This window comes from Bolinopsis microptera, chromosome 12, assembly GCF_026151205.1.
Source record: "Bolinopsis microptera isolate Bmic1 chromosome 12, MBARI_Bmic_1.0, whole genome shotgun sequence".
In the NCBI taxonomy this organism is placed as follows: Eukaryota; Metazoa; Ctenophora; class Tentaculata; order Lobata; family Bolinopsidae; genus Bolinopsis; species Bolinopsis microptera.
This window is the reverse complement of record NC_087083.1, coordinates 1,030,605-1,049,750: the sequence shown is the minus strand read 5'-3', so window position 1 is coordinate 1,049,750 and position 19,146 is coordinate 1,030,605. Positions and strand designations below refer to the sequence as shown.

The following is a 19,146-nucleotide window of genomic DNA, read 5'->3' as shown; positions in this document are numbered from 1 at the left end:
ACTTGCTCTTCCTAGTGTAGAACTTGTGGTTACGCGGGAAAGTTGACTCAACAGCTCGAATATATCATCAGCAATGATAGCGTTATTAGCATAACTATCTATAACCTCATCTTCTATCTCACTGTCAGAGGAATACGAGACAGATGACCTCCCGCTTGATATTATACTTTCATCAGGATTACCATGATCACTGTCAGCTCTACTTTCACTTTCATTATCGTGAAACAGGGCAGTTTCATCCGTCTCCAACTCCATGACTCCTCCACCAAACACAAACACGTCTCCCAACAGGTAGTCGTCAGTTCTGTGCTCTTCAAACTTAATTGTAACAGATAAGTAGGGGTTGAAGCCTGGTGTTCGGTCCAGGGCTTCTCTCTCTGCCGGAGTGGTATTAAGAGAGACCATCCTGCTGTTGTTGCAGAATATTGCACGGAATGTCGTGTCAAACTTAAACCCGCTTGTAGTTGTAGTCACTCGTCTCTCGTAATTTTTTTTATAGTTATACTTGTCGTCATCCTGAAGTTTAATGACAAATTTTCCTGAAAGAATGTTATTTTTGAAGTTATCCAGTACAGGAACCTTTTGGTCTGAGAGCACTCGAGACCAAATACCACATCTCGGATTTATACGGAGTGGTAGATAAATAAAAACTTTCACCCTGGATGGACCTCTCAAAATGCCACACATACATATAATCGTATCACTAAGATTGAAAGGATCTTGTGATCTAAACCAGGGTTAGGGAATTCGATTATTTAGGGCTTGGGTTAGGGTTTGCTCTATTGCTCTATTGCTCTGGTTGCTCTACTAACCAGAGCCCTTTCGCTTGCAGTAGCGCGCGACCGCCGAAACTTACCTGGGACCCCAGGCTATTATGTTCATAAACATTTGAATAAAGATTTGGCGGAATGACAGGCTGAGCGCGGCCCAGTAAGCCGAAACAAGCGCGTCACGCAGTACGCGTAGACACATGGCTATGTGAAGGTTAGGGTTAGGGTTGTGGTTAAGATTATGGCCATGGATAGCTTCGGGGTTATGGTTAGGGTAGGGTTGTGATTAGATTTATGTAAAACCGTTTTGTACGGCTGCAAAACCAAAAAAACCAAAGTCACGTGAAATTTTTGGGCGAGCGATTTAGTAAGAGCCGTCACAGGGAGGAAGCTAATATAAGTACTTTTTGTTAGTAAGTTTAAATCGCGTCAAAAAATATCCTACACAAGTACACAACGGAAGATACAGCCGATTAAAATGTTGCTCGCACTAAATTCAACGTAATATCAACAAAAGTCAAAACCGATAAAAATGCCGTTCTAGCTAACAATCTTTGCACGTACGTGCACGTGCGTGTAACAACCCTCGTTACCATGGCTAATAATTTGCAACCTTTTGCTTTTTACCTAATTTGCACGTGGGCCATGGGCGGTCGTACAATGCATACGTACAGACAAAAAGAATTTTCTGAATTATAGTAGAGATTATACGTAACGTGCGCTGCGTTACTGCATACTGCAGTTAAAAGCGAAGGATCTGGTTACTGAATAATTAGTAGGTTAGTCGAGCAAACCAAAAAGCTCACCTAGCTAGCTTGTTAGTCTATTGTAGTATTGCTATATTGCATATTACTGGGCCGCGCTCAGCCTGTCATTCCGCCGAATCTCTATTCTATATATGTTTATAAACATGATAGCCTGAGGTTCCCAGGTAATATTGCATATTATATTGTATATTGTATGTTGTATCACGTCTTACCTGAGGACCCCAGGCTATTATGTTCATTAACATATAAAGATTTGGCGGAATGACAGGCTGAGCGCGGCCCAGTAATATCACGTCGTGACCCCCATTAAATTGTCGCTTCACTGTAACGTTTTTACGATACAGGGGAGCCGCGCAATCGATCGTGCGCGGCGGGTCATACTACATACAACGTACGATAAATATATTAAATTGATTGCTTGTCTTTTAAAAAAGTAATACATGAACAGTAAGCCTAGAATTTAGCGCAAGCGCCCCGCACAAAGATGATTGCATTGGCGCGCGTGACAAATAATTTAGAAGTACGGTGCTTAAAATGCTTTATATAATACTGCGGTAAGTTGTTTGCTCTAACTACTGTACTAAAGCCCTTGCGCATGCAGTCTAGTTTATAGAGTTGCGCCTGCTTTCTTACTTGCATGAAAGAACCGTGCCCACAATGGTGTGGATTGTGGAACACGGATGATGATTAATCACTCTACGCTCGACTGTCACGTAATTTTTTCAACCCGTTCTCTAGCTGGTCCTGAACGACTATTTGAAACCCTAACCCTCCAATCTGATCTCAACCCTAACCCTAACCCAATCTTTAATAAAAGCATATGCTGAAATTACCTGGGGACCTCAGGCTATTATGTTCAGCGGAATTGAATGACAGGCTGAGCGCGGCCCAGTAAATGCTGAAACCCTAACCCTAACGATAAATTAGACTAACTTCCTTATACGGTCATAGATCACGTGATCGAGACAGTTTTAGTTTTTGCCAATATCTCGTCAGAGAAGCATTTTAACTTTATGTCATGGAGGTGATTCGAAATCAGCGTTCGAAAATACATCGATTTAATACATCGATTTAAGTTAAGGTTTCAACGCGCATGAACTGTAGGGGTCTTACCTGGGGACCCCAGGCTATCATTTTTATAAACATTATAGAGATTAAAGATTTGGCGGAATGACAGGCTGAGCGCCGTCCAGTAATAGGGGTCACTTTGAGAACAATATCGAAGATCGACTGTAAAGTGATTTAGCACGCTCGCAGAAGCACATGGTTAAGTAAAATAAATTGTTGGTACGCGAAATTTTAAAATTCATATATGTTATTTTGAAATAAGCGAAACTTGTAGCGCAATGTTCACCTTCACATAGCCAAGTGTCTACGCGTACTGCGTGACGCGCTTGTTTGCTACTGCAAGCGAGAGGGCTCTGGTTACAGCAAATGTTCACCCTATATATCCATGAGTCTACCCGTACTGCGTGACGCGCTATTGCAAGCAAAAGAGCTCTGCATGGATAGAGCAAAACGCGATGCACTACTGGGCCGCGCCCCGCATCCAATAAAGCTTCTCACAACCACAGATATTCGTTAGATCCATTCATTGATATTCCTTAGTTACCAGGAGTAAGTTAAACTCTTATCTTGAGTGCTTTGGGGAACTCTGCTGTATTAGTATACGGTATCAACTATTACATGACATGCCACACATATTCATGCATAGTCGACAGGTCTACCTCAAGATAATCAATCTGCCATCTAGGCCTTTATCTTTTGCCCGCCTATGAGTCTCTTCCAATGGGGCGGCCTGTCAAGCTCTTTAAAATGCAACACGGACAAGATGCACCGTTGGGGAACGGCGTGACAAGTTAGTACACTCATCCATTCACACCTACTTATTGTTATCACCTCACACATGTATAGCTTTTTGCTGACAATAGCACCCTACAAATTCATCCTGTGTCCCACTTAAGGGGGGGGGGGGGGCCAATGGATATTTTTTTGTGAAACTTGATTTCGAGATAGTAGTTGACCAACAAACAAAGACCAGTGACCGAACTTTTGAGGGGGTCCCGGACCCCAACCGCCAAACGGTGCGCGCAGGGCAGCCACGCCCATATTTGGTCCAAATTAGGCCCAATTTAGCCAAATACCCTGAACATGCCCAAAACAAAGGTTTATGGTGCTCTACTTGTAGCTAGTGGTCTCCTGAACTCGTATATGAAATTTCATCAAGATTGGACGAAAAATGACTGAGTTATGAGCCAAAAACCATATGCCCATATTTGGGCATACGCACCAAATTTGGTAGATTTCGGCCCATAAATTGGCTAAATATCAACATTTTTGAATGAAACTTACTTTATATGAAAGGTAAGCCTAAACTACATATTATCTGTAAGTTATAGCTTTATATCTGTTTAAATGTGGATACTAAGGCGAAAAAACCACAAAAAATGAACTAAATTGCCCATATCTCGGTTCGCGATATTTGCGGAATTGATCTCATTAAAATTGTAACAACTCAATCAGTTTTCAAAATTTTTGCATGAAATTTTCGGAATCGACTCGAAATTGCATTTCCACCTTATTTTAAATACGGATTTTTGATTTAGGCCTCCAAAAAAATTTGGCGGCCAAATTCCAAAATTATCTCACAAAAATTCAGAATTTGGCCGCCAAATTTTTTTGGAGGCCTTAATCAAAAATCCGTATTTAAAATAAGGTGGAAATGCGATTTCGAGTCGATTCCGAAAATTTCATGCAAAAATTTTGAAAACTGATTGAGTTGTTACAATTTTAATGAGATCAATTCCGCAAATATCGCGAACCGAGATATGGGCAATTTAGTTCATTTTTTGTGGTTTTTTCGCCTTAGTATCCACATTTAAACAGATATAAAGCTATAACTTACAGATAATATGTAGTTTAGGCTTACCTTTCATATAAAGTAAGTTTCATTCAAAAATATTGATATTTAGCCAATTTATGGGCCGAAATCTACCAAATTTGGTGCGTATGCCCAAATATGGGCATATGGTTTTTGGCTCATAACTCAGTCATTTTTTGTCCAATCTTGATGAAATTTCATATACGAGTTCAGGAGACCACTAGCTACAAGTAGAGCACCATAAACCTTGGTTTTGGGCATGTTCAGGGTGTTTGGCTAAATTGGGCCTAATTTGGACCAAATATGGGCGTGGCTGCCATGCGCGCACCGTTTGGCGGTTGGGGTCCGGGACCCCCTCAAAAGTTCGGTCACTGGTCTTAGTTTGTTGGTCAATTGCTATCTCGAAATCAAGTTTCACAAAAAAATACCCATTGGCCCCCCCCCTTAAGAAGACCTATATTCCTACAGTTATATGACAGCTTGTAACGGCTGTTATTAAGTTAAGTATCAAAATCAAGATCCAAATCGTTATCTTCTAATCACAATTGAAGCGGTTCAACCACCTCACGGTCATTGACAGCCCTGGTACAGGCGAGCAGTCTTCGAGGCGGAGAGCTGCGAGATATCACCACTCTCAATGTATCAATTTAATTTATTTACCTTGTAGCCGCTTCAGATTATATAGGACACCACACCTGTATGATCTCAGCCGCGCAGTATCATAGCAGTCAATAGTTCAAATTGCAAGGTGTCCTGGACGACCAAATCATATAGATTACCTGTAGTGGGAGGCGCTTGATGTGCTTTGTACCATTTACAATTAACTATGTGTTAAAACTGTGCAGCTTAGTTGTCCAAATGAGGATTGGACACCCTACAACACAAAATTTCACAAAGATCATGCGTGCGCTTACATTCGAATGTTTGAGTGAATAAAGAGCTTTATATTGCGATTAGATATTTCTGAATACTATTTCTATTTTCAAGCACCAGCCACCAGATAATAATTTTAGGGCGTCCACAGACGCCTGGACACCCTCAATAGCCGCCTCTGGGGGTTTGGTACATGCTAATTTAGACTAATTTAAACTCAATCTCTGTTTTCTCATCATTTGTCTCTGGTTGATCATGGGGGAACTAGCATCTTTTTGATAATAAAATATTAAAGCCATTATTACACCACAATAAGGCACTGTTTACATACAGTAAAACCTCTCCATACTGTGCCTCTCTATATCGGGTACCTCAATGTACTGTACCTCTTCTTTCCCTGAAATTGTTGGTCAATTAGCCGTGTTTTGATATTTAGTGAAAGTAATGTGATTTTTCAGTGCTCACATCGCATTTGGTGGTAATGTCATTACATATCAGGCTGTATTCCATTGTTATATCACACAATACAAATATTTACAGCTCCTAATGGGGTATAAATGAGATGCTTGACAGGTTATTTGAGATCATTATTAGAAATTGGATCATGTTAACCTCTTTCTACTAGGTTTTTGCTATACCATGCACTTTTAGTTTCACTGAGGAGCCCAGTATAGAGAGGTTCGATTGTATTGAAAAAGCTAGATTTTGACCTTCACAAACTTTGATAGTTTTTCACTGTAAAATAGTTTTAACGAAATCAAAGCAAATAGAACATAAAACTGATAGAATTTGTCGAATATGTTATATGACTCAGCTGAAAAAAGAATATATGTATGAAAGAAACATTGTTCAATATAATAAATAATTATATAAATACGATTTATATAAATACGATTTTATAGAATTTTTAACAGCGTCTAATAAATTTACCTTTTATAGCATATCTAAAGTGGTGGCAACAGCACTGATTTAGATAATGGATGAAACGGACACAGGAGATGGAGAGGGGGCCGCGCCTTTACCTCTGTCTCTTATGGAACCCATCACAGTTGTGAACTACATAAAGAGAGTTATTCCTGTCATGATGGAAGAAGATCCCAGTGAAATAACACCTCAGTTTGAGGTAAAATCTCTAAATTTGTGAATCGTATTGGTTATGGTGTGACGAAACTAGTGTAACCCATGCCTATTATGATGAAATGAATCACGATTGAAACAGTTCAACCACTTGAAAAATATACATACAATATATAACACAAAAATAACATTCTATACTATACACCCTCGACCTAAAATGTTTAATTTCAGAAAGAACTGAAGTCACCAGCGGTGTACGGGATGATAGAGAAATTCATTGGAGAATCACAGATACGAGCAGTCCTTGTCAACAGATTGACCAAAGACAGCGAGGATCCTGAAAGTGATGTACCTCCAGAGATTAGCTACTCTATCTCTATAGACATCCAATACCTGTCTAATAAGTATGCAGCTTTCTACCAATTATATTTTTCCAAATGGATTGTGAAAATGAATTTGGTACAATGTGATTCTGAATTACACAATACAAAACTATTCACTGAAATCAACAGTGTGATTTCTGGAAATATTGTTATTAAAATATTGTTATTAAATAAATATTAAAATATTGTTACTAAAAATAACCCACTCTCTCAGGGTTATGACGGTAGCGTTTATCAAGCGTGGCACGCACGTAGAGAGCACGAAGCAGCTCACAAAGCAGATGCAGACCATACATTTGTCTCAGGAGAGTACTTATGAGTCCTTGCATTCCTTGATATCCTCCGCAATCATCCCCATATTCAACAGCTTCGTCACAAAGAGCGGTAAGTTGTGGTGCATGGTTGCTTATTTTTATTTCTATTCTATGATAAATTTCTTTTTATGTTCTGTGTCTATTTTTGGTTTTGTTTAAATTTGATTATGTTCAAAAGCTGTTATATTTTGCTGTGTGTAAGTGATTCGTGTAATGAATGGTTATTAAAAACGATCACGATTCCATAAATTGATAAACAAAATATAATCTCGAATCATGACGTCAAAAGCTGTATAAAAAGTTTGTGAAATACAATCGCTATTAAGGGGGCCGGGGGGGGGGTCTTCATCAAAATTCTCTCGAAATTGACTTTATAGTTGTTTCTGATAGAGGGGAGTGATATCTATCAGCTGTTTTTGATCCCATGGAAAAATATTGTTCCTAGCCGAAATTATTGCCGGTCAAAGGTCAGCGCTTATGTGTAATTGTATTGCGCGAGCGATTTTCAATCGCGCGCCCTGAAAATCGAGTCTAAAAATCTATCTTCTCCTACAGTTTTTGAGCAATCACCCTGAAACTTTCAGGATGTGTTTTAAGGACCATTTAGAAGAGATTGTCGGGCCAGAATTTTGAGATAGGCCTTAGAACATTTTTTATTTAATTTTAAAAATCTTGGACCTGAAAAAATCGTCAAAAATCGAGGTCCAAGATTTTCAAAATCGAATAAAAAATGTTTTAAGGCCTATCTCAAAATTCTGGCCCGACAATCTCTTCTAAATGGTCCTTAGAACATATCCTGAAAGTTTCAGGGTGATTGCTCAAAAAATGTAGGAGAAGATAGATTTTTAGACTCGATTTTCAGGGCGCGCGATTGAAAATCGCTCGCGCAATACAATTACTCATAAGCGCTGACCTTTGACCGGCGATAATTTTGGCTAGGAACAATATTTTTCCATGGGACCAAAAGCAACTGATAGATATCACTCCCCTCTATCAGAAACAACTAAAAAGTCAATTTCGAGAGAATTTTGATGAAGACCCCCCCCCCCCGGCCCCCTTAATGCCAATATCATAATATCTTTTATCATTATTATTATATTATTATCTTGTGAAAGAAATTCATATTTACGATAATTGTGCTACAGATATAAAACTCACTTTTATTTAAATTTATGTATTTAAAACTAGATTGTATATATATTTTATTTGTTTAATTACGCCAGGTAAATCGGATGATGGGGATAAGATGGTACCTGCCATCAAAAAGAACTTTGCTGAACTGGAAACTGGTCTGGTTCACCTGCAACAAAACATTGATATACCTGAGATCAACCTGGTCATCCACCCTCAGATCTTAACTGTTAGTTTGTTATCTCAATTGAACTAATTATAGTTATAAATTATTTCAATTTAACGAGAACTATAAATTATAATAACTTAATAATATGTCAGCGGCGTCAGTGGCGTCAGCTCTTTCGTTTTCGCTGAAATTTCTCATATTTTTTGTCATGTTTCATTTGAATAACTGAATTTCTTCAGATATCCATGCATAACTACCCTAGAAGCCTAGAATACACAATTTTCAATCACAGTTTTGAAGATATCGTGCTAAAACGATTTACTAATTAATTAATTAACTAACTCCATTTCAGGCTATCAAGAAGGCTGATAAAGAAGGCGGAAAGCCCAAAGCTCAGGATTTTGATGTTGAGGATTCTACTTTGTTAAACGCCCTCCAAGCTGGCGTCAACAGGTGGATTAGAGAAGTGCAAAAGGTCGGATATTATTTAATACAAGTTTTAAACAAGAGATAGTTAAAAAACAACAAATAATCTTTCCCTAAAACAAGCAACTAAATTATTTGAAACGTCATTGTAGTTTCTGCCAATATCTCTTATCATAAGCTAAATTAGAGAGGTCTAATATTTTAAAGTTGAGGAATTAGACATTAGACAATGTATTATATGTATTATATGTATTATATAGGAATGTATTATATAGGAAGTTCAGAAGGTTTTAAATACTTTCGTTCAATATTTCTGCCGCAAAGAAATTTGAGCTGCTGAAGTACGATGTGTACAATTTCTGAGCAGAACTTGTGTGATGAGTAGATATCAGGGCAAATAATTACTCATTTCTCTAAAATCACGTACATTCAAACTTATAAATCTTCATATTTTATTGTATAGAACCACCATAGCACAGTTGCTAGGATATAAGGGTTACGGTGCACATGTAATATGATAGTGTAGTTGTAACTTGTAAGCCTTTTGGGACTGTTCATTATATACAAGTGGTAACTAGTGGTAACTATTTATAGTGGTAACTATTTATAGTGGTAACTATTTATAGTGGTAACTAGTGGTAACTAGTGAAAGTGGTAACTAGTGGTAACTAGTGGTAACTAGTGGTAACTAGTGGTAACTAGTGGTAACTAGTGGTAACTAGTGGTAACTTGTGGTAACTATTGGTAACTAGTGGTAACTATTGGTAACTATTGGTAACTAGTGGTAACTATTGGTAACTATTGGTAACTAGTGGTAACTATTGGTAACTAGTGGTAACTAGTGGTAACTAATGGTAACTAGTGGTAACTAGTGGTAACAAGTGGTAACTAGTGGTAACTATTGGTAACTAGTGGTAACTAGTGGTAACTAGTGGTAACTATTGGTAACTATTGGTAACTAGTGGTAACTATTGGTAACTAGTGGTAACTAATGGTAACTAGTGGTAACTAGTGGTAACAAGTGGTAACTAGTGGTAACTAGTGGTAACAAGTGGTAACTAGTGGTAACTATTGGTAACTAGTGGTAACTAGTGGTAACTAGTGGTAACTATTGGTAACTACTGGTAACAAGTGGTAACTAACACACCACTCCCAGGTAACCCAGCTGGACAGAGACCCGTCCTCCGGCACAGCAATCCAGGAAATCAGCTTCTGGTTAAACTTGGAACGAGCGTTACGTAACATCCAGGAAAAGTGTGACAGTGTTGAAGTGACACTGACACTGGAGGTTCTGAGACTGGGACGGAGGTTCCATGTCACTGTCAAGTTTGATACGGATACTGGTTAGTACTTGACGCTTTTGATGTTATCCGTGTCTTCAGGGTTGATTACTTCCAGGCTCTAAGGGTCTCATTTGTTTAATGTGAAGCACATTAGAAGCTCATTTTTTATGATCATCTATCAGAGTATCAGTGAATCTGCGAAATACATTTATATAATACTAGAAAGCCCGTGGTCACAGGGAGGAAGCTAATAGTATTCTTTGGTAGTCAGTCTTTATCGCATCAAAAAATATCCATCACAACCGAAGATACAGCTGATTAAAATGTAATCGACACTCTAAATACAACGTAATTACCACAAAACCGATCAAAATGTCGCTCGCAAATCTTTGCACGTGCGCGTTCAACATCGTTACCATGGTTACAATGCAACTTCTTATTTCTCATATAATTTGCACGTAGGCGGTCGTACAGACGACAGACATACATACTATTTCCAATTATAGTATTGATTATTTACCATTCAATTGTACTATATGAAACTTGATTTTAATTAATTATGTATCTATTGAATATCAATTTTGTATTTACTCAGGACTAAAATCAGCTCTGGAAACAGTAAACGATTACCAGAACCTCATGAAGGATTTCCCTCTCAACGACCTTCTCTCTGCTACCGATCTCATGAACATCAAGATAGCACTAGGTCAGTGAACAAAACCTTATCCCTGAGAAATTATAACTTTTATTTCTTATCATGTTGGATCAAATAACCCTGGCACGTTCTGCTCGGTGTTAAAGTGGGCACTTAAAAGAATGTTTCGCGGTGTTTCCGCCTTATAATTCTTTAAAACCTGTTAACAGTAACATGCAGCAAAAAAGTAACCAAATCTCTGGTTTCAATTTCAGTTGCAATATTTACTCATCTAAAAGTCTAAAGTAACCAAATCTCTGGTTTCAATTTCAGTTGCAATATTTACTCATCTAAAAGTCTAAAGTAACCAAATCTCTGTTTTCAATTTCAGTTGCAATATTTACTCATCTAAAAGTCTAAAGTAACCAAATCTCTGTTTTCAATTTCAGTTGCAATATTTACTCATCTAAAAGTCTAAAGTAACCAAATCTCTGTTTTCAATTTCAGTTTCAATATTTACTCATCTAAAAGTCTAAAGTAACCAAATCTCTGTTTTTAATTTCAGTTGCAATATTTACTCATCTAAAAGTCTAAAGTAACCAAATCTCTGTTTTCAATTTCAGTTGCAATATTTACTCATCTAAAAGTCTAAAGTAACCAAATCTCTGTTTTCAATTTCAGTTGCAATATTTACTCATCTAAAAGTCTAAAGTAACCAAATCTCTGTTTTCAATTTCAGTTTCAATATTTACTCATCTAAAAGTCTAAAGTAACCAAATCTCTGTTTTCAATTTCAGTTGCAATATTTACTCATCTAAAAGTCTAAAGTAACCAAATCTCTGTTTTCAATTTCAGTTTCAATATTTACTCATCTAAAAGTCTAAAGTAACCAAATCTCTGTTTTCAATTTCAGTTGCAATATTTACTCATCTAAAAGTCTAAAGTAACCAAATCTCTGTTTTCAATTTCAGTTGCAATATTTACTCATCTAAAAGTCTAAAGTAACCAAATCTCTGTTTTCAATTTCAGTTGCAATATTTACTCATCTAAAGTAACCAAATCTCTGTTTTCAATTTCAGTTGCAATATTCACCCATCTAAAAGTGTAAAGTAACCAAATCTCTGTTTTCAATTTCAGTTGCAATATTCACCCATCTAAAGTAACCAAATCTCTGTTTTCAATTTCAGTTGCAATATTCACCCATCTAAAGTAACCAAATCTCTGTTTTCAATTTCAGTTGCAATATTCACTCATCTAAAAGTCTAAAGTAACCAAATCTCTGTTTTCAATTTCAGTTGCAATATTCACGCATCTCAAGAAGATAAGAACGACCAAGTATCCCATTCAAAGAGCCCTGAAGCTGATAGAGGCTATTTCTAAAGATCTCACCAACCAGCTCCTCAAGGTATCACCTCACGTTCTCCTTTAATGATAAAATAATAATAAGTTTATATGTTGATATATTGGTTCTTAATTAATATTACTGTGATTACTGTTGACTGAAGAGTGTAGTTCGACATTGCCTTTATCAAGCCACTTCATATTTAGTGGATCTACTGGAAGAAATTCCCACATGATTAGGTTTCAGAATCGTTTTAATTTATTTAGTTTTGTATTTATATTTTAAATCAATCGTTGTCCTAAGAATCGAACAATACTGTCAGGTTCTAGGAACACGAAGACTGATGCACATCACGTTTGATGAGTTTGAGAAGACCATGGCTCTGGCGCATAATGTGTTCCAAACATGGGACGATGAGTACGAGAAGGTAAATAATCAACTTATTTACTAATAAAGTAGTTAATGTATTTATTAATGCAGTCATTGACTAATTTGCTTATTTTCTAATTGACTAATTATCATTAACCAGTTATAGCCAATTCCTTGACATAATGTGAATTTGATATGAAATCCTGATTCCCAGTCCACGCCACATTCCTAAAAAAATAATAGATAATTATTACCAAGTTAATACCTAATTATCACCCAATTATTACCCAATTATAAACCAATTACCTAAATTAACAGGTGAACCAGCTGCTGAGAGAGATCAGCAGAAGAAACCGACGAGAAGAGAGTATGCGTATGATGTGTCGTATTAATCCGGCACACAAGAAGTTACAGAACAGACTCGATGCCATGAGAAAGTGAGTCTTCTTCAATTAATTAATTAACTAATTAATAATTAGATTGATGTTATCAATAAGCTGTAAATTAATATTTGAACGTGAGTAAATGTGTTTGAGGATGCTTATGTTTTCTCGGTGGTCCTTGGTGACTTTGCCATTTCACCATGTGATCGAGTTCACTAAAATATCCGACGAGGTGTAAGTCGTCATGGACTTACTCACCTAAGATTCTCATCGCTACCAAATTTACCTGATATTTAACATTCGTATACATTCCTGTGCGTGTATTTTGTACAGTGTACACAGTTATAATTCAGTACAGTGTACGCTAGTGGGGGATAAAGTACTGCTACTGCACGTACACACTTGCACCATGTATCCTAACTGACACGTGACTGATAAGATGATGATAAGATGTTGTACTATCACACTACCTCCCGTTAACACTGTACATTTATATAGTGCCAATACTCCCTATACCCTGTCCGTCGCGAATAGTTGACTGCTCCAACTTTAGAAGCCAACTTTTCGAGGTCGTGGAATACGCTGAATACTGTGCGTATTGGTGAAATTGTGCACCCAGTATACTGTATTATAGTGTATGCTCTATGTAGTAAACACAAAGCGTGATTGTATTATAACCGCACCACGTGATACCACGTGATACCACGTGTAATGTAATACCACGTGTAATGTAATACCACGTGTCATGTATTATAGCATCTCAGGGTATTGTTATATTTCTCCTCCCTGCTACCCTACTTAATCTGACCCAACCTTATCTGTCTGTTCAAGCAGCATTTAAAGTGTGACTCAAAAAGCAGTTTTATTACGGCAATCAAATTTCAGAACACCTGTTTTAGTGATACACATGCTGATAAGGAGTAACACAGAGCCTCTACTTCCCAGCAAGACCTGTTAAATATGAAATACACGCTGATAGCACGTACACATTGTACATTTTACATTGTATGTATACAATGTAAAATGTACAATGTATAAAATGTACAATGTGTAAAATTAAATGTGTAATGTATATACACATTCAATTGTACATTTTAAGATTTTAATACTGTTAAATTTGCCCGTATATAAAAATATAACTGTGAACTAGCTAGATTCAGGACTTACACTTCCACTGACAGAGACACCAAATTTATAAATGAACTAATATTATTGTGTGGATATTATTAGAAGGGACGTGGGATCGCATAGTTTGCGAAATTTTACCGCACCCAAATTTAACCGCACCCATACTGTACAGCAGGGCCGGGTATTGTTGTACCGGATTTATCCTACTTTCACCCTGCTACTACCATGTATTGTCGCCCCCACAGCCCACCCTAATTAGATTACCGTAACATTGTACTTGCTTGCAATGTGTGTTACACTCTGTTGAAAGTAATACAACCAGGTATTACAGGTTAAGATATAGATGCTTTCATTTCGTAGCAAGGCCTGTTAAACATACAAATACAATATCTTGATAAGGATTAAGGAGTGAAGTGCTCACGCTGATGCCTAGTGGCTAGTACATACCATTAAACTTACCAATCAATACATCTTTTAACCCAATACATTCACGATGAATGTCACTAAATTTCACTAAATTTCACTAAATGTCACTAAATCTCACTAAATTTCACTAAATCTCCAGGTTCCGGCGCCAACACGAGCAGCTCCGCACAGTAATAGTGCGTGTGCTACGTCCCACCCAGTCCTACATACCATTAAACTTACCAATCAATACATCTTTTAACCCAATACATTCACGATGAATTTCACTAAATGTCACTAAATTTCACTAAATTTCACTAAATGTCACTAAATCTCACTAAATTTCACTAAATCTCCAGGTTCCGGCGCCAACACGAGCAGCTCCGCACAGTAATAGTGCGTGTGCTACGTCCCACCCAGTCCTACATACCATTAAACTTACCAATCAATACATCTTTTAACCCAATACATTCACGATGAATTTCACTAAATGTCACTAAATTTCACTAAATTTCACTAAATGTCACTAAATCTCACTAAATTTCACTAAATCTCCAGGTTCCGGCGCCAACACGAGCAGCTCCGCACAGTAATAGTGCGTGTGCTACGTCCCACCCAGTCCTACATACCATTAAACTTACCAATCAATACATCTTTTAACCCAATACATTCACGATGAATTTCACTAAATGTCACTAAATGTCACTAAATTTCACTAAATTATACTAAATCTCACTAAATTTCACTAAATCTCCAGGTTCCGTCGCCAACACGAGCAGCTCCGCACAGTAATAGTGCGTGTGCTACGTCCCACCCAGTCCAAAGCAAAGGCAGACGACTCTGGGGAGAAACAGGGCGATAACAGTGGCGGGAGTAACGCGGAGAAGAACCTGGACTTCGCAGACAGCAACACTGTTAACGAGGTATTTTAGATATTCAAAATAAAAAACGAATTACGTAAAATATTAAATATTTTCTTTGTTAAGATAAGAATGAAAATTGATTCTCTTAACAGGGGGGGGGGGGGCCCCCCTTATATTAACAGAGGGAAATATTTGATATTTTTATTAACTCTCTTTATTTACTCTCATACTAGTTACTACATACTTGTTACTGTAAAATCCAAATTGGAATATTATTTATAAGTCGCATAGTTGAAATGTTTTCTTGGGTAAATGTCTAAATTCTATTTTTTATTGTTACTGACATGACTTGGTGTGCAGGTGAAGCTAGCGTACGAGAACGTGAAGGAGGTGGACTGTCTGGACACTACTAAGGACGGTAATGAGCAGTGGGAGGATGCTATGAAGAGATACGAGCAGAGAATAGATCAGGTTCATTCCACACATTCCATACATTCTACACATTCTACACATTACACACATTCTACACATTACACACATCCTACACACAACACACATTCTACACATTAAACGCACTGCTTGTTACTCAAATTTGTATAACCAATCGATAATAATTAACTTTCTAAATAACTGCTGTCTTTTTATTTTTTAACGACAATTATCCTTATCTTATTACTTTCCTGGAAATTGATAAATGTGCAAATTAGAAACTTGCTATAATAGCTAGAGCAGTACTGAATGTAATTGTACAGTGTTTACTTCTTATCTACAACTCTAATCTCTGCCAGGTTGAGACAAGGATCACAGCTCGTCTCAGGGACCAGCTAGGAGCTGCTAAGAACGCTAACGAGATGTTCCGTATCTTCTCTCGCTTCAACGCACTCTTTGTCAGACAGCGAATCAGGGGCGCTATCAGGGAGTATCAGACTCAGCTGATTCAGAGAGTTAAGGTAAGCAGCACGTGTGTGTCACGTGATTGTTGTTATGGTGACGTCACGTTTTACGTGATTGTTGTTATGGTGACGTCACGCTTCACGTGATTGTTGTAATGGTGACGTCACGTTTCGGGGTTATAATCCCATTCTCTGTTATCTGATGCTACTGTAAACACTCCTACAATATTCTTCTCGATGATTGATACGACTCCAAAACTGAATTAACTGATCAATAAATAAACTTGTAATTAGCTCTAATAACTGTTAATTAACCTCTACTAATTGTTGTTAATTACCCCCAGGACGATATAGACGCCCTGCACGACAAGTTTAAAGTGCAATACCCACACAGTGCAGCTAGCAAGGGTAGCAAGACACGTGATCTACCTCCCGTGAGTGGGAGTATTATATGGGCTAGACAGATAGATCAGCAGCTCACTATGTACTTGAAGAGGGTCGAGGATGTGCTGGGTGAGTGGTTACTAGTGCAGTGGTTACTAGTGGTTACTATTAAAGTGGTTACTATCTAGTGGTTACTATAGTGGTTACTATCTAGTGGTTACTATCTAGTGGTTAATATAGTGGTTACTATTATAGTGGTTACTATCTAGTGGTTACTATAGTGGTTACTATCTAGTGGTTAATATAGTGGTTACTATTATAGTGGTTACTATCTAGTGGTTACTATAGTGGTTACTATTATAGTGGTTACTATCTAGTGGTTACTATCTAGTGGTTACTAATAACCATGAGTTAAACATTTCTGTTAGGATTCTTTTCTCAGATTTGGAAGCTATATGAGTCATGTAGCTATTTTTGATAAAGAAAATGAAAGTGGAAGTGCAAATAAAAGTGAAAGTAATGTTATCTCCAGTAATCGACCGGGATTCCCAGCGCCGTGAAATCCCGGCACCGGGGGAGCTATTTCTTCCCGGCCCCGGCCCCGGCCGATTTTCAATTTTTGCCGGGAATTTGGCCGGGAATTTTTGATCGAAATCGGCCTAAAACTTTCATATAAATCTTAAAATGGATTTTCAATTTTGAAAGGATGATGTCCAGAGTGCCAACTTTCAAGAGCAGTCCTTTGTTTTTCATCTGATCCTAAGTCCTGAAAAGTTCTAACTTGGCCGTGGATTTATTAAATTCACGGCCCCGGCCCCGGCCAAATTCCAGAACGGCCAATTCCCGGCCCCGGCAAAATTTGGACATTCCCGGCCCCGGCCCCGGCCCCGGCCAAATCCTACCCCCGGTCGTTTACTGGTTATCTCATTCCTCAGGTAAGACATGGGAACGTCACGTGGAAGGACAGAAGCTGAAAGCTGATGGAGACAGTTTTAGACAGAAGCTGAACACTCAGCAACTATTTGAAGACTGGCAAGCTAAGGTAATTCTGATTTTCATCCCTCATACTTTGTACAAGTAACAAGAGACCATCAAACTCGTGGTTCATCTGATGTCAGCTGTTGTCCTAACTGTAACGACACGACGTGACAAATTACATGTTTCAAATAAATTTCCTCACTTTCACTTTCACTTTCACTTTCACTTTCACTGTCACTTTCACTTTCACTTTCACTTTCACTTTCACTTTCACTTCTAACCTCATCTCCCCAGGTGATACAGCGTAACCTGGGAGTATCCGGACATATCTTCTCTATCCAGCAACAAAGAAACAGGTCCGGGAAGAACATCAAGAAGTTGAACGTTAACTTTCACCCTGAGATTATTACTCTCAGTAAAGAGGTCAGTTTATTAGTGGTTACTATTGGTTACTAATGGTTACTATTGGTTACTATTGGTTACTAGTGGTTACTATTGGTTACTATTGGTTACTATACTAGTTGAACGTTAACTTCCACCATGAGGTTATCACCCTCAGTAAAGAGGTCAGTTTATTAGTGGTTACTATTGGTTACTATTGGTTACTAGTGGTTATTAGTACTAATAGTGGTTACTAGTGGTTACTATTGGTTACTAGTGGTTATAAGTACTACTAGTGGATACTAACTAGTGGTTATTAGTACTACTAGTGGTTACTATTGGTTACTAGTGGTTACTAGTGGTTTCTAGTGGTTACTAGTTGAACGTTAACTTCCACCCTGAGGTTATCACCCTCAGCAAAGAGGTCAGTTTGGGAGCTTTCGATTTTTAGCGGTTAATAAATTAATAAATAATACAGTCAATTTTATACAGCAATTAAATGGTAAATATTTAAGTCAGCGGTTATTTTCTTTCATGCTTTTTAACTTTAGCAATTAGTGGTTTGCACTTTCCAGAGTTTAGGCTTCTTTAATTCTGTGAAAAATATGAATCATAGTTTTGAAGTAGTTTATTGACTAATCACTCAACAATTATCTTAATCCAATTAAAATTGCGCAGGTCCGCAACCTGAAATGGCTGGGTTTCCGAGTACAACTAGCAATAGTTAACAAGGCCCACCAAGCTAACCAGCTTTACCCCTTTGCTATATCTCTGATTGAGAGCATGAGATCTTACGAGAGGACCTGTCAGAAGGTGGGTGTCATTATAGTTTCACTTTCACTTTCACTTTCGTTTCTCCTTAATATAATGGTTAGTGGTCATGTTACAGAATGTTGTTTTGTCCGCCAATTCATGACAAATATTCGACATTGTTTTGTCCAGGTTGAAGAACGAGAAAGTATTGCTCCCCTGGTAGCTGGACTCAAGAAGGAGGTTCAGACAATCATCTCTGATGTAAGTTTATAATTAAGTATTTGTTATATAATTATTACGTTATTATTATAAAGCAGTTGAGAATTAATTTCATTTTGAAATAGAACAATTGTTAATAATCGTTGTAACCAGCTTAAAAATCTGAACTTGACAGTGAAAGTTCCCAAATTATAAGATTATAGATAATTCACCTAATAATGAAAGAAAGACCATATTATCCAATTCTGTATGATAACACTAACACATGCTAACACAATTTAAAATGTAAGAAAACACAATTAATAACAATTCCACATAACATCAACATTTTAACCCCTAA

At 37.5% G+C, this 19,146-nt stretch overlaps 1 protein-coding gene across 1 annotated transcript in view; it reads left to right on the top strand.

Annotated features, from left to right (window-relative positions):
* LOC134824023 (cytoplasmic dynein 1 heavy chain 1-like) overlaps positions 1–19,146 on the top strand; it is a 59,956-nt gene that overhangs the window by 1,298 nt on the left and 39,512 nt on the right. The window contains 18 exon segments of the mRNA XM_063835671.1: positions 6,231–6,414; positions 6,600–6,772; positions 6,966–7,135; positions 8,289–8,425; positions 8,718–8,840; positions 9,948–10,134; positions 10,670–10,780; positions 12,004–12,113; positions 12,373–12,477; positions 12,738–12,856; positions 15,093–15,258; positions 15,559–15,669; positions 15,987–16,148; positions 16,436–16,604; positions 17,411–17,517; positions 17,748–17,876; positions 18,513–18,647; positions 18,777–18,848. Of these exon segments, the coding sequence (XP_063691741.1) occupies positions 6,268–6,414; positions 6,600–6,772; positions 6,966–7,135; positions 8,289–8,425; positions 8,718–8,840; positions 9,948–10,134; positions 10,670–10,780; positions 12,004–12,113; positions 12,373–12,477; positions 12,738–12,856; positions 15,093–15,258; positions 15,559–15,669; positions 15,987–16,148; positions 16,436–16,604; positions 17,411–17,517; positions 17,748–17,876; positions 18,513–18,647; positions 18,777–18,848 (2,433 nt within the window). The 5' untranslated portion in view covers positions 6,231–6,267.